The sequence below is a fragment of the Harpegnathos saltator genome, unplaced genomic scaffold (genome assembly GCF_003227715.2).
Source record: "Harpegnathos saltator strain DR-91 unplaced genomic scaffold, Hsal_v8.6 scaffold96, whole genome shotgun sequence".
Taxonomy (NCBI): domain Eukaryota; kingdom Metazoa; phylum Arthropoda; class Insecta; order Hymenoptera; family Formicidae; genus Harpegnathos; species Harpegnathos saltator.
In genome coordinates, this window is record NW_020230724.1 from 1,727,924 (window position 1) to 1,753,804 (window position 25,881).

Genomic DNA, 25,881 nt, shown 5'->3' on the forward strand with positions numbered 1-25,881 from the left:
TTGCATGACTGCTAATCGCAATCGCGCGTGTAATCGCGAGTCTCCGATTAACGCTGTCCCCGAGATATCCCAGCGGGTTAATCCTTATCTGGTGGAGCTACTCTTATGACACGCTGGGGCAAAATTGCAAAGAAGCGAAAGTGTCTTGAAAATATATTCAAATTTTATTTGAATAAAAATATTCAAGTAAGAATGTAAGAAGTATTTAGAATTATAGAGGAGAGATGTAAAAGACAATTGGATTAGAATGTATATATCGAAAATATTCACTTATGTAAAATATTAAAATTTTTATATAAAATATAAGATATTATATATTCGTACAAAATAAGAACAGTTTCAAAAATATTTAATCCAAGAAATGAGAAAATTCATTCAAAACAATGAATCATTACATCTTAGACAAAAGTACGAATTTTCTTTTTTATACAAGAGAAATGGCTTCGGCGGGTCCAACGGACTTTGCTCGCCTGGATAAGCATTAATAATTCGCACAAGCGAGTGAGAAGAGAAGGTTTCACGCGCCAACGTCCGGAGTTTGATTTCCGTTCGTTTTTTCGTTACACGCAAGCGGGGGCAGCCATGAGCGGTAATTATCGCGCGGCCGGCGCTGAGAAAGCAGACGCGATCACGAGGTTAGTTGAATTCCTCGCCACGACAGGATCGTGTCTTCTGATAATGATTACGCTGCCGTTCTCCCTCTGCTGCTTGTTCAAAGTCGTCCAAGAGTACGAGCGAGCCGTCGTTTTCCGGATGGGTCGCTTGAAAGGCGGACCTCGCGGCCCAGGTAAATCCACCGATCGGCTGTGACAATTCGCGCGAGTTGCGTCTCGATGACTCGCTCGATGATTCTTTGGTTGAAAATTCTCTAGAGACCTGAATTTCCAACCGATCATCGATACCAATGGATGAGGTTGATTCTGAATCAATTCCGAAGAGATCTGTCTTGCCAAAATTAAAAAAAAAATTTCTTTCTCCGATTACCAGCCCCAAAAGAGGAAAAATGATCGTTAAACGCGAGAAACTTGTGAAATACTCATTATTCGACACTTATTTCTATCTAATAGCGTATTCAGCGGATTGAAACTATGAAACCAATCAACGGACACCTCGATCTTGAACTAGAAATCCATTAACCCAAAACTCATATGCCCAAAATACAAAAACATCAAATATAGACCCGTTAAGCATAAAACCGAAGGATTTTAATCCTTAATTCTTTCATAATGTGGGCTGAAATGATGAGCTTTGAAATTCTGAGTTTTCTAAAAAGTGATTATAAGCTCTGGGGTCTCGCATTCAGTATTCATAAGCTCGAACCCATTGAGGTCGAACCCAAGACACTGTACTTTAAACGATAAACTTTCAAGACAAACCCTAAACCCACACGGAAAATAAAGACTTGCTAATATATAGACAGCTAAAAATATCAGCTGCAAGAGTAAAGCTTGCTTTTATAGCAAAAGATTTATTCGCTATAAAAGATTTTATAGCAAAAAATTTGCTAATATCATACATTAGCAAATTTTTTGGATATCATAACTAAATCCTTTGCTGTGAAAGCAAGCAAATTTACTTCTGTAGCTGATATTTTTAGTTGTCCCTATATTAGCAAATGTATTTTTCCGTGCATGTACTCTGAACCGATAATTTCTTCAAAATTTCGGCTGGACAGATCTCTTTGGAATTTATTCAGGATCAACTTTATCCATTGGTGTCGATGATCGGTTGGAAATTCAGGTCTCTAGAGAATTTTAAACCAAAAAATGTCATCTGGCCCCATTGTACGCCGGCTCGTTTTCTCTCTCTCTCTCTCTCTCTCTCTCTCTCTCTCTCTCTCTCTCTTTCTCAAGTCAACCTCCCTCAAGTTAATTGTCGCTTTCGCTACCGATGTCAGATACGTGCGACTGCGGCAAATTTTCATTCCATGTCCGCGTAAATAAATGGACGCAGCACGCACCAGGTAGATATTTGCAATATTTCATTCCAGTTTGAAAGGTTTCATTTAAAAAAATGCAATTCATGAATACTCTGGTAACGTTTCTCTCACTTTTTCAATATAATATAAAACATTCCCTCCTCGAGAAATATAAAGGGCACAGTTTTCCGAATACCGAAAGCGCGAAGTAGCGAACGCGTCAGGAAGACGCAAGGAACGGCGAGTCCCCGTTCGATTCCTCCGCAGGCACCTTCATCGTCATGCCGTGCATCGATCACTGCGTGCGCGTCGATCTCAGGACAGTGTCCTTCGACGTGCCGCCGCAGGAAGTGCTGACCAAGGACTCGGTGACTGTGAGCGTCGACGCGGTCGTCTATTACCGCATCAAGGAGCCCCTGAGCGCAGTGATTGAAATCGCGAACTACAGGTACCACGGAGGTGCGGCGAGATATCTCAAGAAAACGAGACAAATAGTCGTCGGGCTTTAAATCGCCAATTGAGCAATCACGCATGCGTGCACGCATGCGTGCACAGTCGGCTGATTAGAAGCCGTCACGTTTTTCCACGAGTTTCTCGCGACTCGCGTCTCGCCGCGCCGGGCGTCCAATGTGAGAGAACTTGTCTTTCGGCAAATCTACTCCCCTGTTGGATACGACACGCGTCGCGTTGCAGCCTTTTATTCAGCCGACTGACATATCGATTCGGTCTCTGTCAATTAGCCGATTCCGCGTCTGCATTCCGTCTGAGGTCTCGCTCGAGATTTATTCCCGCGGCCTGCCGCGGAAGCGTTTTACCCCGCCGTGGCTTTTTCCCTCGGTTCTTCCTGCTGCCGTGCGCGCGCACGCGCGCGGTCGACACGGCATTTAAATACTTGATTGAGCGCGCCTTTTTCCCGGGTCAGCCCGTTCGCGGCCGCGTCGCGCTCGCTGTAAGCTTCCTGTTCCCGGCGCGGCGAAGGTAAGCTGATTGCAGCGACGTTAAGAGCTTTTTCGGCACCGCAACGGCGCACCGCGGCAACGGGCTTCGCGCTACTTACGTACTTCGTCGCGACGGAACAATTCGGTTTATTCAGCGCGAGCGCCGTTGAAAGCGCTACGTCGCGAGTGGAATTAATTGATACGACGCGCAATAATGACGCGACACGCGCCATGTTCGTGTGCATGCGCGCGTCTGCGCGCGTGGCACCGTTGAAATTTCTCGAAATGAAGTCCCGCTCGAAGAGCAGCTCGTTCGTGAGTAAATATACCGTCATTCGGAATTAGACGAGGGAATGTTTGACTCTTTGAGCAGATTATCCCGCGATATTCATTTCAGGTCCGTGGGGAACGTCGACTGATATTAAAGGTTGCATCACTCATCTCTCGACGAGAATCCCGTGCCCGATAGAATTTGGTTTTATTTCTCAAGAGATTATATTTTCTTATTGGATTGCGGAATGCGTTGTGAGACTCACCGAGAAAAAAGTGTTGCAACTTTTAATCAATCGACTGCGTGAAGTTCACACACAATTCCCAGTAGATTTTCAGCGTAAACATTGCGCGTGTGCGTTGACTTTAGTTCTAACTAAGTTTATGAAACAATTTGTGAAAGAATCAAATCTCAGGTAATTATTTCCTACCTACGTTATTACCTACCTACGCGGAAGCTCGCTTTTTAATAATTTCCAACAGATAACATTTCTCCCATTTTAGACGCGAAGAACGATGTTGCGAATATTTAATCCGCCGAGCGCACCAAATCCATGGAATTTCTACGAGGGCAGTCTGAAAAGTTCTCGGCCTGACACAAAGATGGCACTAGAAACTGTCAAACTATAATTGTATTGGAAAGTGGCATCCCTGATATAAACCCATGTAAAATTTTATTTCGATCTGTCAAGTCATTCGAGTAGTAGCACCAGTTTAATATTGACGCGTCATTGTCTTTTTTAAAATGGAAAAAATTAAATATCGTGCAGTGATTAAATTCTTTGTTTTGAATGGTTTAACACCAACAGAAATTCATCCGAAATTGTTACAAGTGTATAAGGATGCATCACCCTCACTTTCCACTGTGAAAAAATGGGCTGCTCTTTTTGAATCTGGTCGTACAAGCCTCGAAGATGATCCACGCGAAGGTTGTCGGCAAAAACTGCTACAACACCACAAAACATTCAACAAGTCCATGATATGGTATTAGATGATCGGTGAGTGAAAATGCTGAGTGAAATAGCTGAGACTATAGGCATCTCAAAAGAACGAATTGGAAATATTTTGCACGAAGAATTACATATGAAAAAGCTTTGTGCAAGATGGGTGCCGCATTTGCTAACAATTGACCGAAAACGCATTCGAATGCGTATTTCTCAAGCGTGTTTGGATCGTTTTAAGCAAAACGGAAAATGGATTTCAAGCGTCGTTTCATAACTGTTGATGAAACTTGGATTCACCACTATACACCAGAGCGAAAAGAACAGTCGAAACAATGGATTGAAGCACCGGTGGACGTGCACCAAAGAAGGCAAAGACGGTTCCAGCAGCAGGAAAGGTTATGGCAACAGTTTTTTGGGATTACAAAGGTGTTTCGTTGATCGATTATCTTCAGAAAGATAAAACGATTAACTCTGAATATTATTGTAACCTTTTGGATCTATTGTATGCAAAAATTCGTGAGAAAAGACCTGCTCTAAAGAAGAAAAGAATCGTTTTCCATCAAGACAATGCACGTGTTCACACAAGTGTTTTGACAATGGCAAAATTCAACGAATTAAAGTTCAACGAATTGCTTGAACATCCAGCGTATTCACCAGATTTGGCTCCCTCTGACTATTATCTGTTTCCAAACCTGAAAAAATTCCTGGCTGGAAAGCGTTTTGCATCAAATGACGAAGCTATTGCAGCCGTGGATGGATATTTTGCAGACCTTCCGGAATCACACTTAAATGATGGTATTGAATTATTGGAAAAACGTCGGAATAAATGTATTGAAGTTTCAGGAGATTATATTGAAAAGTAAAACATATTTCATGGCAAAAAAATTTTCTTCCATCGTTAGGCCGAAAACTTTTCAGACTGCCTACGTAGCATTCTCAACGTAAGAGAAATTGCAGAAGAATTCAGGGAAACGTCATTTTCCATCCGGGAATTGCTGCGCACGCTTTGAGAAATCGGAGCTCAAAGGCTTAACCCAAACTTCGAGCGGGCTCTTTATCCTCGCGAGTGAATCAACGCGTTTCAATCAACTAGTATGCGAATTTATGAAACGGCGGGAATACACAGTCGGCCGATTAAAGCCTGCAACACTTTGCACTTCTTCATGGGAGGGAAAGCTTTGCGACCTTTAATCGGCCGACTGCGCGCGTCCGATTCACTCCGACTTCACGCGGAACTATTCACTCGGCGATTCAGAGCGGAGGATGGATTCGCTCTCTACGAGCGAGAGATCCCTCGTGTTCGAGCGACTCGTCCGTCGCTAAACTTCCCGAGCTGGATTTTCATTCGAGCGAACACTCGGAGCGAACACGCTGCGCAGAGAACACGGCACGCGGCACGAAGCTGACGCTTCACGCGAGGGAAGAAGAAAGAAGGACAAAAAAGAGCCGCCGGCGTTAATTATCGCGTAAACAGCCCCCTAATAATTCCTCACTCCGGCGGAGACGGCGTATATTCGGCGCTGTCATCGCGCTGTAATGGAGGCGTTAACGCGACGAATGCTCTCGCGTAATGCGACACCATCGTAATAACGCTTTTATAGCGCATAATGCCGTCGTCGCGAGTTTTGCCGAGCACGCGCGTTGCTTGCGATGGCTTGCGCGGCTGCTGTTCCTGGTGCGTTAAAAATCACGAGAAATGCTCGACAGCGTGTCGACGTCCGGCGTCCGTTCCGCAGGGGTTTAATAGCACCGCGCGCGCGCGCGCGCGCGGCCAGCTCGTTCACGGTTTACCGCCCCCGACAGCGCGGCGCGGCGGCGAGTCAGCCCTCCCCGCGAGTCAACCCCCTTCACTTACTTTTCCAGCCATTCGACGCGGTTACTGGCCGCGAGCACGCTGCGAACGGTCCTTGGCACGAGGAATCTCGCCGAGATCCTGTCGGAGCGGGAGACCATTTCCCACACCATGCAGACCGCCCTGGACGAGGCAACGGATCCTTGGGGAGTCAAAGTCGAGCGGGTCGAGATGTGAATATTTTACCTCCATGTTTTAGCGCGTCGCGCCCGCGAGAGAACGTAGAACGGCTGTTGTATTTACGTTCCTTCGTCCCTCCCCTCGGCCCCGCTTTACGGTGCAGCTCACCCATCTCAGTAATTAATTTGTTGATTACTTAGATGGACGAGAGAGAAAGAGAGATGGAATGAGGGGGGTGAGAGAGAGAGAGAGAGAGAGAGAGAGAGAGAGAGAGAGAGAGAGGCGGAAATTGAGATGCATCGTTTTAAGTGCGTATATGGGAAGATTACTTGTTTCCATTGAGAGGGAAAGAGGAAGAAGAGAGGGGGAGAGTTACATACGTCATTACTTTTTAAAATGTATTTTACGAGAGAGATATATAGCGCTTTTCCGCGCTCTCCTTCTCTCAAATTACGAGATGCGACATTATTGATTGCCACACGTCGGGGCTAAGATGTCTAAAGTTGTAAAAAGTTTCATCGAGTCGTGCGCGAAAAATAAAAGGGAAGCGATCGTTTAGAGGACGAGCGATTCGGAATCGCAACGACCGCCGCGTAAAGCGTGACCCGATAGAAATGATGCGCTAACCAAAATGTATCTTGACCGCGAGCGGGGTGAGGGGAGGGCGAGAGGCAGAGAGGGGAAAGGAAACACACGAACGCGCGTGGCGCGATTTAAAATTTAAATGCTCGCCGAATCCGCGTTCGCGCGCAAAACAGGTCGACGACCGTTCGCTCGCTCATCCGTCCGTCCGTTCGCTCGGCCGTTCATTTGTCCGCCCGCCGCGTAACCGATAAAATTTCGTAGTCGGGCAGAACGAATCGATACGCTTATATTTACATCGACGGAGAGTTATTAAGAAGTAATCAGATTACAATATATTGCAGAGCCCACACACACACACACACATGCGGCCGCCCGGCTAGCACAACACGGCGATATTACTACTCCGATATTAACTCTCTTTGCGTTCGTATGTCATGGCAAGATAGACTCGCCGCGAACGTTCGATAGTCATCGTGTACACACACACATACGCGAAAGAGTGATTACAACGTGTGTAAATAGCATTCATCGAATTTCTATAACGCGTACGGCCGGTGTAAAACAGAAATAAATCGGCATATACGTAGGCAGTCTGAATAAAGTTCTCGACCTGACACATACATGGCATTAGAAACTGTCAAACTATAATTGTACTGGAAAGTGGCATCCCTGATATAAACCCATGTAAAATTTTATTTCGATCTGTCAAGTCATTCGAGTAGTAGCACCAGTTGAAAAAGCTTTGTGCCAGATGGGTGCCGCATTTGCTAACAACTGACCAAAAACGCACTCGAATGCGTATTTCTCAAGCGTGTCTGGCACATTTTAATCGTTTTAAGCAAAATAAAGTGGATTTCAAGCGTCGTTTCATAACTGTTGATGAAACTTGAATCCACCACTATGCACCAGAGCGAAAAGAACCTGCCGGAATCACACTTTAATGACGGTACTGAATTATTGGAAAGACGTTGGAATAAATGTATCGAAGTTTCAGGAGATTATATTGAACAATAGAACATATTTCACGGCGAAAAACTTTTCTTTCATCGTTAGGCCGACAACTTTTCAGATTGCCCTCGTATGTCGAATAAGCCCGATGACAAAGTAAGAATGTTCCGTGAAAAAAGAAGAGAAACAAAAAATAGAGAACAAATCGACGCACGGGCCTATTTGATGAAATTCTGGAGCAAGAGTGCGAAATGTCGGATATCAGATTTTCAAGATTATCCCGCGGACGCGGCCGGGAGAATCGACGCGGAATTTAACGAACGCGTATACACGGCGCGACAACGACCCCACCGACGGCGTTGGATGCCGCCGGTGGTCCCGAGGGCCGCTCTTCGCGCATTCCTCCGTCCACGTGAATTCGCGATACACTCCCCCTTCCCTTGCCCCACTGCCCGCCCCCGTCCTCCGCCCGTCTGCCCGAAACGGGTATCTAACGGATGCCTCTGCTTCAGAAAGGACGTCCGACTTCCGGTGCAGCTCCAACGAGCCATGGCCGCGGAGGCGGAAGCCGCGCGGGAGGCGAGGGCCAAAGTGATTGCGGCGGAAGGAGAAATGCGAGCTTCCCATTCCCTGAAAGAGGCCGGCGACGTCATTTCCACGAGCACCGCCGCCCTGCAGGTACTCGCGCGCCCGCGCCTCCCGCCCCGCTCGCATCGCTATTTATCACTTCCTCCCTGCGATGGTCGACTTGGCGACTGTCCGACGGGATTGCGCCGCTAATTATCAAGCGCCGCTAATTATCGAACCATAAGCGCCGCGCATCACGCCGCGTTCCGTCTCTCCTCCCTTCGATCCTTGCCGCTCTCTCTCTCTCTCTCTCTCTCTCTTTCCGCTTTTCCGCTCTGCCTCGACTCTCACGCGATTCCCACGATAACTCCGCAAGAGACAATCGCTCGCTTTCCGTGAATCCGCATTATCCCTTTCTTCTTCCGATCGAGCGGCTCGCGCAAAGTGCGGCCGCGTCGGCAAGGGGCAATTCGGCTAATTAACGAGCGCCGCTTCCGCAGGGATGATTTCGCTCGGTCTCTTTCGCCCTTCAAACGGAAGCTTCCGGCGCAGGGAGTCGCTCGCACGGGGAACCGGGAAAAAAACAGGGGCGGCGGGGATGGAAACAAACACGCGGAATGCGAGAGCTTTTATTTGACTATTCGCTGCGTATTTATTAGCAACGCGGCATTTGCGCGACTACGGCGCGGTCCAATTAAACGAGAATCGGCGCTAGCCGGCCGGCCCGCCGGCCGAGTGCAATAATTAAAAGATAATACAGGCGGAGAAAAAAGGTTCCCGCCCGCGTCATATTTGGAATTCTTGTGTGCCGGCAGCTGCGATACCTGCAGACTCTAAACAATGTATGCGGCGAGAAGAACTCGACGATCATATTCCCGTTGCCGGTTGAATTCCTGGCGCCTCTGCTGGCCCCGAGCGCGCACGGCAATCAGGGAACTGCACGGCCCGCTCTCTCATAGGGGCGGAGGGTAAACACGAAAAATTGCGATCACGGTTTTGCGACTGATTCGTGCAAACGGAGGCGATCCTGTCAGCGATTGCACGGTGCAAAAAAGGCACGCACGATACACGTCACCGCGTGCGATGTCGAGAACGATTACACGATGCGACGAGAAAAGGAGAACAGGTGGAACGGGAGAGATATCAGATGAAGATTGAATAACGCACGTTGTTATTCCGCTAATTTGTATAAATTGCACTTTTATGTGCCGTCGTCTCTCTCTCTCTCTTTCTCTCTCTCTCTCTCTCTCTGCTTCATCATGCTGCACGCGCTTCACCGGAAGAAAACCGGGGCAAATTTTTAATTAAAAAGTTAATTCAATGTGAATTAAAATTCTGTCGGAACGAAACGTCCGATCTCGAAATTAATGGCGAAATCGCGCGTTTCCGTTTCGCGTTACATCCTACGGCCGAGTCGGAATTTCGGTTACACGTTAACCCTGCAAATTCCGTCGAACAAATTCAGGACCGATGGGGGACCTCGAGAGGGGCGTAACAAGTCATACATCCTATTATTGTCTCTCGTTGGCTCGAATAGTTGCCGCTGTCGCTTCATGACGCTTCGAAAGAGTATCAGCTTTATATGTTTTATAAATATTATGAGGATTATAATATTGAATATTTAATTATGCCTCGCACGACAGGGTCCAGTCCAGTGCGTTTTTAATCTCGCTTGATTTTTTATTTCAACAAACGATGCATTAATTACGCAACTCAGTTCGATTGCACGTCGAATTTCGCGACAAACGCACTTTGCGTAATCAGTTGGTATGAAATAAAACAAATAATAAACAATTTCGCCCGTATTGGTTATTTAACATTTGCTCACGGCGCGCGCATGTCCTGAAATTTCGATTCGGCCGAGCTCGGTGTTTCGAGTGAGTGCGAAACTTTTAGCATTCGTGGCGATGCTTACAAATATGGAAATGCGCACAAATCGTTGGATAATAAAAAAACAACGACGATCACTTGGTGGAACGAATAGGTCGTTTCTAATGATAAAATCACTCGGTCCATTTCGCTACTGCAGAATCCACCTCTCAGGACTTTCGCTCGCTCACCTAATATTTAGTAATAATCACCGATGTTTCTCGGACTCCGACTCAGCATTTAGCGCTAAACGCGTCTCAAGTTTGCGAGATGAAGTGCCACTTATACGGTTAAACATGCCAAATCGGACGGTACACGCTAAACTCGCGCCGCGAAACACGGCCGTTTGTCTTTGGAACAAACGCAAGACTTCGCAGTTTGTCCTCTAATTCCGAGCATTGGAGGGCACTCGACGGCTCTCCTCCTCCTCCCTGCTCGTCCTGCCGGATGTACAGCAAATATAAATACGACGAAACGACGCGACTCGTAAAGCTGAAACGCGCTTCGGTCCGCATGCGCTCCCGTGCTTGATCGGCCATCACGATCGTTTTTGCAAACGCGCCGGCTGATACCGTTTGCGTTTGACGATCCGCCAATTAAAGACAAATTAATTACGCGAACGTTACTCCTGATCCGATCGCTGGTCGCGCCCGATGGAAATTCGATAAACACGTGCCCCTATAAGATCGCTTTCAAAGCCCGCCTTCGTTTAACCTCGTGCGTGTACTCACTCGACTTCCCCTCTCTCCCTCCCTCTCTCTCCCTCTCTGTCTCTTTCCGTCTGTCCGTTCGTCGCGCGCGTGCAAACGCGCCCGATGTCGTACAGGTATTTTCCCACATCGGGAAACGTGGAGCGTTTCCCACTCGAAACGTGGAGCGCGCGAGCGAGGTTTACGATCGCCGCCGTCATGATTTGCATACGATCCGTCTGCTCTGGGTCCACCTCTCTCTCTCTCTCTCTCTCTCTCTCTCTCTCTCTCTCTCTCTCGCTCTCTCTCTCTCTCTCTCTCTCTCTCTCTCTCTCTCTCTCTCTCTCTCTCTCTCTCTCTCTCTCTCTCTCTCTCCTCCCCCCTGTCTCTCCCCTTTCCCCGCTCGCTCGTTCCGCCAAGCGTTACTAAATACCGTAGAATTCGCTTAAACGCGTTTGCCGCTCGCTGTTTTATTATCCCGTTTCCACGGACATCGGACGCGCCGAGCGCGGTGCGCGGGCGGCGCTCTGTGGTTTTTACCTCACTCGAGTGCGCGAGGCTTTTTTAAGAATGCCACGCTCCGCCGAGAGCTCCACCGAAGGCTATATTTTTAGCGGGATCCAATTAAACTCGGGGAAAGCGCTTGCAAGAATAATCGCCGCGCCGTCGTCGTCGTCGTCGTCGTCGTCGTCGTCGTCGTCGTCGTCGTCGTCGTCGTCGTGACCGTAGACGATGCAGCAAGCAGGGTATAAACAATAATATTCGAGGGAGAGGGAACGTCGGGCTTTAACGGGACACGATTCCGACTTAATCGCATCAGAAGCGAGTGTATCCGTTTCATCCGGATCACCAAAGGATTTCCCAAATCGCGGTTTCTCGTTAACGTTCAAAGGACCGAAGTGGCTCTTATAGGAGCCACATATAAATCGGCATAATTCAGTGTTTTCTTAAAGGTTATATTATAGTTATTTATGCATTTATGTCGATGTTTACGTGCTCTAAAAATATATTTGCATGTGCTCGTGTGATTTTTATCTTACTTGTAAATAAACATTTATTAAATACTTGTAAATAAACATTTATTAACAAGTACACATTTTAACTGCATAGTAATTTGCATCTCAGTACGTTTTTATTTATAACAGGCTCACTTTCTTTCAGAATTATATGAAATCAGCACACAACACTATTAGAGTTTCGATTGCGCACAGTGCGTGATAACAATCACTCTAAAAGTAACAAGTAAATATACAAATACAGAAAAATAGTTTTTGTAATAAAATAATTTTCATTACTTTTTAAAACCAAAATTTAAAAAATTATAAAAAAAATTAAAAAATTAAAATATTTTTAAATAACAAAAAATATAAAAAAAACAAAAGAGGTACATAATTTTCTACGTCCACGTCGTTAGCTCTGGGTCATGCTAAAGGAAAGTTTTATTACCGTATGAGATTACTTATAGTAATATAGACTTATTTTAGGTAAATAATTGCCTTTCTTTGTAAAATTTCGATAATCTGATATCAAAATGATGATCTGCGATATAAAAGAGCTCCTAAAAATGCCAAGATCCAAATTTTGAAAATTTTTTATTTCGGTCGTTTCGTTCCGGACCGAGGTGGCTTCTATGGGAGCCACTAACAAACTCGAAAACTCTACGCGACATGATGGTTACATATATATATATATATAAATTTTCCGCGAAAAGAATTGTAAATTTTAAAGGAAAAATGCCGGTCCTCTAAAGGTTAAAGACTGCTACAAAAATCGTGTTTCCTTCGAGTCTCTGTATTACGTTTGACGCCGAGCAGTTGGTAAAAAGAGGAGAAAGAGTCAGCGACGAGGGAGTATTTTCGTTAAACACCAATGACGATCGATCGAAATAATCGTATTTGAGCAAGACAAGGATCCTCACGAGTTTCGGAGACGCATTTGTCTCGATAAATCTAACGAGACGCTGCGAAAAGTGACTTTCGTTCACCTAATCGAGGATTAGGTATCAGAAGCTCGTGAACATTGTTCGCGTCTCCGGAACGTCAGCGAGAGTTCGTCGGTCGTATCTTTTATTAATAACAGAGCGTTCGCCATTATTAGTCCACTTTCTAACTGCCGGAGATAATTCCTCTCAGATAATTGCGGATAATCTCTCAACTCGCGCCGGTAGAGCGACTCGCCCGTTGAATCAGTGAAATGATCAACGATTAGACGGACTCGCGCGAGCTCCTGATGGAAACTTCGAGTCCACGAGGGAACTTTCACGGCTCAACCGTAAAACTGTGTGCATCAAAGACAGCACACGATCGTAAAGCACTCGCCGGCCGCGATATTAATCGGGACGACTAGAGAAAAATTGACTCTTCCGCTCGCCGAAAATTGCCAAGACGCGCGCATCAGCGGTATATACGCGGGAACTCCGAAGGGTTAGAGATATTACTCGGTCGCAATTTTACTACCCTATTTTCTTGAATATCCAACGTGTCTGTGCCTGTGTATGTGTGAAGAGGGAAGGCACGCACGGCGGTTTTTATTCGCTCGAGTGCGCAGACTTTTTCAAGAATCGCCGTTCGCGACGTGATTCAGCGACGTTTATTTCCTCGGGAGAACCAAACGATGTCAACCTTTATTTTCTCCCTCTTCTGCCCGTCTCTTTTACTTTTTAAGTTGCACAGAGGAGCGTATAAATTCGAAGGATACGGCGTGGCGGGCGAAATCGACGTCGTCGTCGTCGTATCGTGATCTTTTTTTGTTCGTCGCGCGCGGCAGGAAGCTCTCAGCGAGCGCGGTTTTTCCCGACGTGCATTCGATTACTCTCATAAAAGGGAACGCCATTATTCGCCAAACGCATAAAATTCGATTGCGAGGAGGACGGAGAAGCGCCGTGGCGGACGATGTTTAATATCCTTCCTTCCTGCCTTGCTTCTTCGAGCTGCTCGCCTCGCCTCGCGCGCTCGCGCAACGCGTGATACGTCGAATCTCGGATTATTAAGGAAAAAACGAAAAGCACGCGAGCGCGATCGAGAGCTTTTCTCTCGGAATCTCTGAAACAAACGGACGACGATATGTCGCCGCGCGAGAATGCCCGGAAACCGGATCGAGTGGCGGGGGGAGGGGCAGAGGAAGAGAGAGCGAGAGATTAATCGTCGCTCATTTCTCCGCGACCGGTTGTGCAATTTTACGAGCGGCGTGCACTTCATAAATCCCCGGCGCGTTCCATAATTTCCAAAACGTTTCGATGCGCGTTCCCATTTAATCGCGATAAATAATACGCGTCCTACGGAAGCGATTCCTACACATTATCCATCGTGTGTATGTGTGTGTGTGTGTGTGTGTGTGTGTGTGTATTTGTGTGTGCGTATGTCGGTATGTTCCTCCAGGTCCGCCGAGTGGCGAACACTCCGCGCGACCCGGGGGAGGAACGCTAATCGCGCGCGGCGCGGAAAAGCGCGGCTGCGGGGGTGGAGAACCCTGCATTATGCTAACGATATTCGGCGAAACGAATGGCCACCCTATGCAAAAAGGCAATGATGTCGTATATTAAAGAAATCCTCTCGCCCTTCACGTTCGACCCCTCGCGCATACTCGGCCCCGAGCCCGAGGAGAATGTCGAAAGAGAGAGAGAGAGAGGGGGAGAGAGAGAGAGAGAGAGAGAGAGAGAGAGAAATAGGGTGGGTTTCTCGCCCAGCCCTCGCGCCCATGCCTCCCTCCCTCCCTCCCTCCTGTCTGCCCGACCGCCCTCCTCCCAGCCTGGAGAGAGTCGCGTTCCATGGGAGAGGACGAGTATTCAACAGACGCGATAACTTTGTTCCTAGCCCTTTCCGACCTGCCTCACGCACCCCAACCCCCGGCGATGCGCCGACGTGTTTTTGCCGCTGGTACCCGGCCACGGGGAATACCAACCAATTAAAAGAACAATGGACCCTGCAAATACCATTGTCGTACGCGCCCAGACCGGGCGTGCTCATAAAGCGCACTTTTTTGTGTACATCTCGTCTTTTTTCCACGAGTGATAATCACTCCCGGACATCGAGAGGGGGTGGGATGGTTACAAGGGTATATCTCATTTCGCGCAACCCTCTGGACGGCTTTTCCCTCCCCTCTCTCCGCCCTCTCTCTCTCTCTCTCTCTCTCTCTCTCTCTCTCTCTCTCTCTCTCTCTCTCTCTCTCTCTCTCTCTCTCTTATTCTTTATATAATCTCGTAAGGATTGAAGTAATTAAAGGGACGAAACTGTGGACTTTTGTAGAAAGAGAGAGAGAGAGAGAGAGAGAGAAAAAGAGAGAGATTCTCTTTCTCGCGAGATAATAGAAAAATTTCTACCTCCGACGTTTTCGCGTATAATTATGCTTCCTCCGCGTGTTATCCAACATGCGGGCCGGCCGGAATGAAAAGACTTGAACTGGACCGTTCCTTGCCGGACGCTCGCCCGACTCGAAGTCTCTTCCGCGAAGTCTATTCGGCACGCGATCCTTAGAGTCTCCCGTGAATAATCTCCGAGATGGAAATTCGCCGAGAATGGAAGAGTCGCGCGAGATTGAACCGGAGGAAGAGAGAGAGAGAGAGAGAGAGAGAGAGAGAAGGGGGGGGGGAGGGATCGGATTCCGCCGTGTCACTCGCGTGAAGTCTCAATCCCCGAATTCGCCGAGGCTTTTCAGGCCAGTCGTAACGCGAAAGCTACTGATACCTCGACAAACACAAGGCGCGTTCTTATCGCCTGCAACGGGGAGGGGGGGGGCGAGGGAGAGGGAAGGGGAAAGGCGAATGGGACTTAGCCGGGCGCGCGCGAACGCCAGGGATCTCTCGGTATTTAAACATCGACGGCGGGAATGAGCGCGCTCCTCGAGCGAACGGTAGAACAGAGATTACGAAATAGATCGGAAGTAATGGGCAGCGAGGAAGAAGAAACACACCCCCGCGCCGCGGTCGGGTGGAGGGTGCTGTCGCGTTACAGACGCTGCTGCTGGACGATCCTCCCCGGCACGTCGCTTGCCAAGTCCGACACAACAGCCGCGGGGTAGTGTGTGCTCGCCGAAGGGCTCAAGAATGTGTTCGCCAGTCAGCCGGCTAACGGTATAAGGACTCTCCTGTGTTATAACGGTCTCTGCGTCCCTCCCCTCCCTCCCTCTCCTCCCGCCTCTGCCGCTGTAAGCGGGCGCTAACGCCGGTAGTTTTGGATTTCGCGACTAATCTTGCGCCCCCCCGAATGTCTCGCGACATATCTTATCGTTGGGCGGCCTTATCACGGGCATAACTCACCCTTAAATCTCATTTAGGTGCCCCCTGCGCACCGCCGTCGCCGCCGTCGCCGCCGCCGCCGCCGCCGGCAAACTAACAGCGAGACGACTGATGCGTTCGTTGCGCCTGTGCATATTTTACGAGCGCGTTCCTTCGCGCGCGTTCCCGATACGTTATACTTGGCGAGCGCACGGCGGGCGGACGGCTGCCGCCAACTAGTTCCACGAAGTTTACGCGACTTTAAACGAATTATTCAATTCGCGTTACATCCGATTACCGGCGGGGTGGCGCGAGCGCGAGCGCGCGAAAACTTCGGACTGCCTAACGTCTCTGAGGATTATTGCCGCATCGGCGAAACGATTAAATATCCGAGTCTCGCGCGATACGCGTTATTACGGTCGTGTAATAACGTCGTAGACGTTACACGTGTGCGACGCGAGAGAGAGAGAGAGAGAGAAGGTCTCTGTGTGTCGACGTACACGGGCGAAAATGAAATTAACGCGAGCCGCGGAATAATAATCCCGCGCGATAGCTAAGATACGCGAGTCGTTATAATTAAGGGATGATCACGTTCGGCCCCGTTTAACCGTCGCGTTTAACCCCGCCGCCGCGGGAACGTGACCGGTGAAATAATGCGCGATTACCGCGACGCGATATTCAGTAACCTCGCCTGTCATTAGGTCACTAATCACTTTACACGGGTCCCGTAATGAACGAGCGAAATAAGTTGCATACTTCCCCCTATTCCTCATCCCCGTGCGCGAATTTATGCGGAAACACGCACGGCGAGCGAGCACTCGCCTGTATGAACCGCGCGGGCGGAAGAATCCCCTCTCTCTCTCTCTCTCTCTCTCTCTCTCTCTCTCTCTCTCTCGGTGTCGCGCGGTGTCACCGGCCGAGAGTGGGCGCGACTTCATCTCCAATTAATTTCGCGTTAATTCTCTGATCATCGTCATCATCATCGCCATAAGGCAGCGCTTTGTCCGTGTAACAATTAGTGCCGGCCGACCGGTGTGCACGCGAGCTGCGCGCTTCGCCAGCCGCGATCGATCACGCACGGGCCGACTATTACCATGTTACAATGGGACGTAAGAATGCGGCTGCGGCATTCCGATGTAACGGAGGCGCAACGGCAGCCTAATCGCCTAATTAACCGATGCAGACGCATCGGCGATTTATCCGGGCGCGCTGCTCGGGCGGAAGACGCGGGGGCCCGGGTATGATTAATGGTTCAACGAGCCGTGCGAAACTCGAGAGAGGAGAAGAGGGTAGATTGAATGGATAGATAGATACGTAGATAGGTAGATACGTAAGTGTGCTTATCATCGCTGTATAGGCCTCGCTCTTTAAGAGCGTATCCAACGAAGCGCCCAACATTCGATCATTGTTATCGGTGTCTCGTTTCAGGCTGATCGTTGAGAAAAAAGATATGTGGCACTTGTACTATAATCTATAATCGCGTAGCGAAGAATTATAGTCGGGGGAATCATTTTTTTACAATAAATATTGCTATAGTGTTAAAGATAATAATTATATGCGTGTATTGCAATTTTTTTCTTCTCAAAGCGACAGAAGGATACAGTTGACGCGAAAAATAATTACAACTTTAGTAATATCAATTCTATTCTTTTCTCTCAGTAGTACACGTCAAGTTCGTGCGAAAAGCTTTTTGCGTGTTTGTCAAATAATAATAAAGGATGAAATTATGCTATTTCGAGCGATCGACAATTTCAAGCGAGTCAAATGAGCAGCATCGATCCGATACTTTTCGGATATCTTATGCGAGTAAAGACTTCCGAGTCGAAATTTTGGTTCTGCGTTGATCCTGCAAGTTCCGACGAACTTGAAGGACCAGTGAAGAACATTAAGTATTGTCCTACCTTAATGACACAAACGGTCACTTCTTTCTCCTCAGACTCATTTCAGAATTATTTAATATTCGATTATCTCGATTATCTTTAATATTCTATTATTGTGAGATAAGCAAATATTAAATAATTAAATATAGATTAAATAAATTAAATATAGATTAAAATGATAAAGGAATAAAAGAAGCAACACATTTTTATTCTCATAATCTTTCTTTCTGGAGTTGGAAGTCTCGATGAAAATTATAACTCTTGTTAGAGCTAATTGAGAAAGAAGCTGCAAAGAGACAAAGATGATAGATACATGTGTCCAATAATGCTGTTTATGTTGATGGAATCTTTAGTTGAAATTTTGCACAGTAACAAGATTAAGCAAAAAAATTGTCGATAAAAATAAATGAGATCACACTCGCGATCCAAGCGGCATTATTAGACGTAAAAACCAACACTTGCAAGATTGGCATTAAATTCCAAGGCCGGCGCTCACAGTTATGCATTAGGATTATTTAAAAATATTTAATTAAAAACATGATAACAATTGCAGATTCGTATTTATAAATCATTATCGCTCGATTATTCGAATCCATGTTTCTCGCATGAAATAATGTGACAAATATTTACTGACTACCGGAAATTCGTGATGTTACTCGCGAATATAAAATGGCAACGAGCCGCAAATACCGGCCTAAATTTCGACTCGGCTATTCTTTACTTTCGGTAAATCCGTCAAACGTTCCCCGAGAACGAAAACCTGCTGTATAATACATGACTCGACACACCTTGGAATTGTACGATGCTCCGCTGTTCGCGTCCCGACGTCCTTCGTCTCGGCTTCTCCACGACTCCGCCCGGCATCTCGGCTGTTCCATCGTGACACTAGTGCTAACACTAACGCTAACGCTAACACCGGCGCTCGCGCAGATGAAAAATACACGTGATAAATAATGCGACAGAGACGAGAGTCTTGCGAAGTATTTCACGAACGAAGTCGACGGAACGGCTTCAATCAGCCGAAGGAAATTACACAAATGGCGTAATGACGGCACGTAAGCTCGTAGTACGGACCGAAACGAAAATGAGGACCTTCGGGAAAGCTCGCGACACACAAAGGTACGCCGACCTCCTCGAAGATGACGACTGTTTTGATCGGTACGCTGACGCGCGCTCTCTCATTGTCGAGCGACGCGGCGGCGGATGGGAGGGGGTAAGTAGAGATGTGCGAATCAAGAATTTTTATGTCGAATCGAATCGAATCGAATCTCATTTTTTTAATTCGAATTCGAATCGAATCGAATCTACGAAATTTCATTCGAATTCGAATCGAATCGAATCATTAAAAAATTTGACATGCACATAATGATGGAAGATTTTAATATGAAAGGGGATATTGATATTGTAATATCATCTTACAGTAAAATATATATTTAAATATTTAAAGTAATTTATAATTAAGTTATTAATTATAAGTTGAGTTAATTACAAGTTAAAGGCTCAAATATACAGGCCCAGATGGCTCGTTTTGTACCTGACGCATGTAAATATAATGCACATTAATATATTTTATTCGTAATTGAATCTTCGATTCGAAATTTTCGAATTATTCGAATTCGAATAGTTCGCACATCTCTAGGGGTAAGTTTATATTTCTTGCGCACTGCTTCGCATGACCTAGTTTCTCTCGTGACTGTGAACGTGACGTTACGAAATATGTCGTTGGAGTTTTCTGAACATCGTGTTGATCAGTTAACATGCGTTTCTTCGGTCGTATCGTGATTCGTATCTAAGCGAGTGTCAGTGCCGCGAGGTAGTGTCGGGAGTGCCGGGAGCAGGCAGGATGGAGGCTGCGAGGAGAACCGGATTGCGGGCAACAATATATCGTGCGTTTCCAGATGCTGCTCACGCAAGTGTCGTCATTTCAATAAATAATTCGTATGTATTTCGTATACGTGCAGTATTTCCAGCGCCAATGGAAAAGAGAATAACAAAGAGATTGCGAGAATGTCAAATTCGTTACTTTATTTATACTCGTACACTTATCATAGATAATGAAACAAGTGAATATTAAGGAACATTCTGAACAATCTTTTCGACGGACAACTCAACATGGAAGAATCGCATCGAATTTATCTCGTACTCTGAGACATTCCCTCAAGCGCGTAAAGAAATACATAATTAGAGAAAATAATTGAGCCTGAAAATATACAAAGTTTAAGGAATATAAAAGACTGATAAGATCGTGTAACATTAAAATCTGCCGATCGTTCTGCAATGTAATTACATGAAAATAACTTATCGATGATATGAGGATTGCGTGCCGAATGGCGCAACAACACTAATATATTGATTTAGAAGATTCACTTGGATTTACTGTAAAAAATTCAGCAGAGAAAGAGAGAGAGATAGAGAGAGAGAGAGAGAGAGAGGGGAGAGGGGGAGGAAGGGAGATAAAAGCGAAAGACAAGCTTTCCGGCTTCTCTCGTGAGTCGCGCAGCCGCTCGGATGCGCACACGGCCAAACAATCTTTCTCTCGCGCGTATCCTCCTTACGTGTGGAGAAATACTTCCACCGGATAGCAGCCATCGTCCCGCCTTCCCCCGTCCCCACCCGCACCCCCGCCGCCCACCTGCAAAATAATTTCTCGAAGGGATAGTCTGGAAATGGGTGAGTTATGTTGTCTGGAGTTTTATGTTTCTACCCCTCCGCTCCCATCCCCGCCGCCGTCTCCACTGCCGCTTCCTCCTCCCCTTTGTTCCCCGCCGCCACCGCCACCGCCGTCCGGGCCCATAGTTTTCGAACTTCTCGGACGGCATAAAGCGCGGAAGAAACGTGACCGGGGCTTCGTATGGAGCGCGAACAAACGACGGCGTCGTGACCGACCTTAAGACGCCGTTTCTGCCTGCCTGCCTGCCTTCTTGCCTGCAAGGTTGGCTGCTTGGCTGGGCTGGCTGATTTTCTACTTGCGAGCGTTGCACCCGTCAGCCGAAGCAAATACTCGACGATATACCTAGCGCGACCTAGCCTAGCGACGGGGGAACCCCGCGGATCGTTGGTAATCGAGCGTTCGTTATTTGTTTACAGGGACCAACGCGTCTCCCGGAAGATGGATCTCAGCCCGGTGAGGCTGGATCGTCGTGATCGTTAAACCGCGTGCACATCGGCGAACCGTCGGCATCGCGAGGTCACGGAGGGCGCCGTAGGCGCCGACGTGCGCCGTTTTGTCAGGTGGAATTCAGGCCAGAGCATATCGTCCAACGACGACATTGCTCTTACGCTCTCGTGTTGACAAACTCGAAGAGAGTGCCGAGAGGTAATACACGATGGAAATACAAACGCCGAGAGAGAGAGAGAGAGAGAGAGCGAGGGCTGCTTTTCCGCGGATGCGCCGAGCGAGACTCGGTGAATGATCGCCGAGAGGACGCGAATTCGTGAAGGTGAATTAATTAATTGCTGAACGCGTCTTAATTCGGCAAACTGACAAACAAGAGGCCGCCGCGCCGTCGCGTCGCGACGAACCGCGTCACTTGCCGATGTGCACACGGCCTTAAAGAGCGGGTAGCAATTACGGTGCGAACCGACGCGCGGCGCCGGTTAAAGCTGCGAAACTACACGTTGGAATAAAATGGATGGCGCTGCAGCGGAGTGCGCGTAGACAATGAATGGTTGTAATGCTCGGCCCTTTGCGACACACACGTTTGATCAACACCAAGAAATGTCGCGTAAACTTCGGATCGAGGTAACAACGTACCTCGATCCTAGCGATGCTGCGTTTGCCTATTTTTTGTCACCAACGCCAAAAACGCCGGAAAGTTTCCCTATAAAGAAAAATTAATTAACACACCGACAACCGCCACTAGATTTCCGCCGATCTTTTCAACACTAAATTGAAGCTTAAATCGCCAATGGTACGATAAATAAACGTAATAAATAAACGCGATGCATATATTCGTCAGCTCGTTTCATTAAGTCCCTGTCGGCTGAATTTTAGCCAATATATATACATTAAATTTATTATATGCAATTGTGATTACGTTTTAGAAATTTATAAATTAATTTTTAACAAATTTGTTAAATATAATATCTGTAATTTCTTTTAACCCAATCCAATGTAATCTAATATTTCAATTGATTAATTGTTTTATTCATTTATTTTGATTTTATTAATCTAAATTCGTAATTTATCATTCTTTTAATATCTGATTTATTAATTATAAGAGAAATTAATTAGATTAAAGATTATAGATTCAATTAGATTAGAGAATGAATTTTAAAGAAACTTGAAACGTTTCAAATTTACAGGGGATTTGTAAATTAGCGAGGCTCGGCGGTATTATTAAATAACGTGAAAGAGCTGGTCACATATTAGCTATGATATAGTCCTTAGAGAAAATGTCTCAGGATGATAACGGAACGGCATCTACCTGCCTATTTGTAACCCGGTGCGACGTGTTAAAACGATCATGGCGAGCAGGCGAGGACGTTACTTTATACTCGGCAAAATTTTCTATACGCGCTCCACGACGACGCGTTCTTCGACGATTCGTCAATCTGCCCACTTCGCCGTTTGATCGGTGACACGGCGTAGACATTACATCGTTTGCGCAGAATCTGCGTCTACTCGAGGGTGTCTTCAAGAATGTACGAGCGCTGCCGTCTCTCAGGTACCTACCTCGGCCGTACCTCGAGCTTTCCGCGGAGCTTTGCCGAGGAGACGAGCCGAGCCGAGGCGGGGCGGGACGAGGCGATCGGCGAGGTCGAGTGATATATCGTCTTGCCCTCTTTTCCGGCGAGGGTGCGAATATTAGGAGAATAAGGGCTCATAGGCGTTAAAGACGTAGCGAAGTACGGCGCGGGCGGTAGGGGAGGGTAAAAATGAAGCCATAGGTGGAAAAGTGCGCGAGCCAAGCCGGCGGTGGGGCAGGGGCAGGGGGCTACTACCGTTGGATTTCATTATGCAGCCTCTTAAAGTTGGCGTAACTCCCATTGGTCGTAAATATGAGTTACGACTGGCCGAAATAGCTCGGCGCACCTTACTATATCTACATATGGCTCTCCAGTAGGCTATAATTTATTTCGACGAGACAGAGAGAGAAAGAGAGAGAGAGAGAGAGAGAGAGAGAGAGAGAGAGAGAGAGAAAGGGAGGAAGGGAAAAGGGGGCGAAGGGGAAAGGGGGAAGAAGCAGAGGGTCCAATGAATGAGAACGGCCGACGACCTTGACGTGCCTTCTTTTATGTCTCCCACGCCCCAGCAGAAGTTTCGGTACGATCATCGCGGCAATGGGGCAAACTCGAAGTCATTCCGCTGTAACGGGAAGCCCGGAGGGACCGGAGTTCATGGAACGGCTCTCTCGCTTCGCCTTCTATTGTGATCATCGGTTGCTTACGCCGCTTTCGAATGGCGTTTACTCGATTGAAACGGCAGAGCGAGTCGTCGTGGCGAGCGCGCGCCCGAAAGATATATATCGGCCTCTCAAATAATTAATCTGTTTATAGCGGAAAGTGGCTGCGCGGGAGAAGTTCCGTGGAACGCCGGTGTAATTTCTGACAGTGCTTCGGTTCCCAAGCAAGCAAGCAAGCAAGCAAGCGCGATCGATATGGAAGTTAATGAAACTTCAGCTCCGCGTCCGTAATAAGGCGCGCGAATAAGGCGGCGAAAGGCCGCGGAATAATAGCGTTCGAAAACACTTCGTCGATTCCTCTTCGTCTTTTCTTTTTTTCTTTTCGGCAGCGCGTGTCGCGTGGGAGAGAAGGCGCCGGAACTTTTCCGCGCTTTTCTAATCGCGACGAGTGTCGAATGAGGCGATTCATTATCGGATCGAGAGAATCAATTGATATAGTTAGTTATTGGATCAAAAAGATCCGCTGATGGAAAATGTTTATTCCGCTAACTTACTAAATGCAGACGATCAGGTTTATTCGACTAGCTGTTCGACCATGAAGAATTTCTGAAGAACTGAAGGACTTTTAGCGCATTGAAGAAGCTACTGAAGAATTTTAAGAACCTGCTCACGTCGTTGAGTCGTACTACTTGAGAATGAAGTATCGCTTGATTAATCGCCTGATTTGCTTGGAAATAAAAAGTCTTTCGACCAACAACGTAGCCATCGTGAGTCAATACCGTTGTACCGGTTTTGAATAAGAATTTGCCCGACCCACCGTTGAGTGTACTACTTGGAAGTGGAAAGTGTCAGTCTGACCTGCCGTCGAGCCGTAATCGTATGGCCCCAATTTGCCGATAGAAACGGTGGCGGCCCGTGGTAGAAATTTTAGTAGTCAACAAGTGACCCGCACGGGTCATACAGCCAAGAGCCGAACCTGTTTCAGTAGAAACATTCAATTCTCATCTCAGCCGAGATTCAAACCTATTTTCAAGCGGTACGACCGTACCGACTTTCTTCACAATGGATGGTAAACTCATCATAGCCACGAGGGAGGATGTAACAAAGCGTCCGCTGGTTCTGTCACCCATCAGGTACAAAAGGACAGGATTTTATAGTAAAAAAAGACAATCTACAATTTTTACCGTAAAATGATGCCCATCTGCCCAATTAACGGTCGACTTAAATTTTTCCTCAATCTCTCACCCCTTCGTTTTTTATATTCTACTTAGCAAGTCTGCTATTTAAAAAATCCACCATCTCTCTCAGTAAAATTTGTTATACCCTCGGCAAGAGATAAACTCTACTGACTGTCTGCTCCTGGGTAACACGGAGAAATCGAAAAGAACTCGCACGAAAAAGCCGTGATATCCTCTCCGCATAACATCGCACGGTACATCGCGGTGTTTCGACAGCGTTATCGAGAGTAACGATAATCAAAAGGATGGTATTGAAATTCGCGGCTGATGCCGCCACCGAGCGATGGCATTGCAGACGAAGGGATTCGCGATGACACCAGTAAGTAAAGTCGATAACGAGCGAGGTGGTTTCTCCCGTTGCGTGTAACAGCGGGTATTATTATTATACCGCATCGTCAATAGGTACGCTGATTACGTTAGCAATCAGTTCGAATAAAAATAATGAAATCGACAATTCACAGTCGCGATCGCCGCCTCGTGTAACATTAACGACGATTGCTGCGCCGGAATTTCATTTAAATCGCTCGGAAATTCCTTTATCGCCCCGTCCCTCCCTCAAGCCGATTGTTATTTTGCTGGAGTGTCGTTCTGCACCGCAAATATGTATTCGCACAGCGTCGATCGTCGAGCGCTCGTGAATAATGCAGCCTTCTCTCTCTCTCTCTCTCTCTCTCTCTCTCTCTCTCTCTCTCTCTCTCTCTCTCTCTCTCTCTCTCTCTCTCTCTATTATAAAAAACAGTTGAGTGAGTTTTTCCGCGCGCGACTAATACTCGCTGTGTGTGTGCACGCGCGCGGATATGCGGCGCGCTGTTTAACAAACTCGATGTACGCGGCAAAAGCGGTCGGATTATGAAGTTTTAACGAAAGTTGCTGCGGCAAAATGCCGCGGAATCAACATTTTATTTGGCCATTAAACATGCCCGTGCCGGAGCATGAGCGATGCCCGCCGCGCGTACAATGCGTAGCTTGCGACGCGTTGCGTACACACGCATCCACGGTGCATTATTACTCGCCAGCCGGCGGGGCTATAAATGTTTAACGCGACGAAAACTTACTATCCGCTTGGCTTTTCCGCGTATCGTGTATCATGCATAATATCTAAATAATTATTGTTGTATCGGGAAATCGAAATGGATGCGGACGAGCAGCGTGAGCGAAGGGGAGGAAGTAGGGGAGAGAGAGAGAGAGAGAGAGAGAGAGAGAGGGGGGGGAAGGCCAACACGATTATCCATTACCTCGATGCAGCTCAAGTAAAACGACGCGATAACGCCGCGTAATTTCCCCGGCTTGCGTATCGCTTTTATTTGGAGAAAAATATCTGCCACGTGAGACACGATCGATCGATCGTCGGCTCATTAGCGACCTCCCTATTGAATCCCTCGCCCCCTCCCACGGAAAGATAACCGACCGACTCCCGGGGAGCGTCAATTCACGATGGAGGTGATTAAAACGCGCGTACTTTAGCGCGTCGTGTCGCGTCGCGTCGCGTCGGTCGCGCACGCGAGC

At 47.3% G+C, this 25,881-nt stretch overlaps 1 protein-coding gene across 1 annotated transcript; it reads left to right on the forward strand.

Moving 5' to 3' along the window:
- Positions 1 to 582: 582 nt before the first annotated feature.
- LOC105190628 (band 7 protein AGAP004871) lies at positions 583 to 9,323 on the forward strand. Its single transcript, XM_025307806.1, has 5 exons — positions 583 to 787; positions 2,186 to 2,366; positions 5,934 to 6,095; positions 8,088 to 8,253; positions 8,958 to 9,323. Exons 1-5 carry the CDS (start codon positions 583 to 585, stop codon positions 9,099 to 9,101), a joined length of 858 nt encoding a protein of 285 aa, XP_025163591.1. The 3' UTR covers positions 9,102 to 9,323.
- The last annotated feature ends 16,558 nt before the right edge of the window (positions 9,324 to 25,881 follow it).

What these genes read in the sequence shown, in the direction of transcription:
- LOC105190628 (XM_025307806.1), top strand. Translation starts at nt 583, where the DNA reads ATGAGCGGTAATTATCGCGCGGCCGGCGCTGAGAAAGCAGACGCGATC. An exon ending in AGGCGGACCTCGCGGCCCAG is followed by an intron (nt 788 to 2,185) that starts GTAAATCCACCG and finishes ATTCCTCCGCAG; the next exon opens with GCACCTTCATCGTCATGCCG. An exon ending in CGAGCACCGCCGCCCTGCAG is followed by an intron (nt 8,254 to 8,957) that starts GTACTCGCGCGC and finishes GTGTGCCGGCAG; the next exon opens with CTGCGATACCTGCAGACTCT.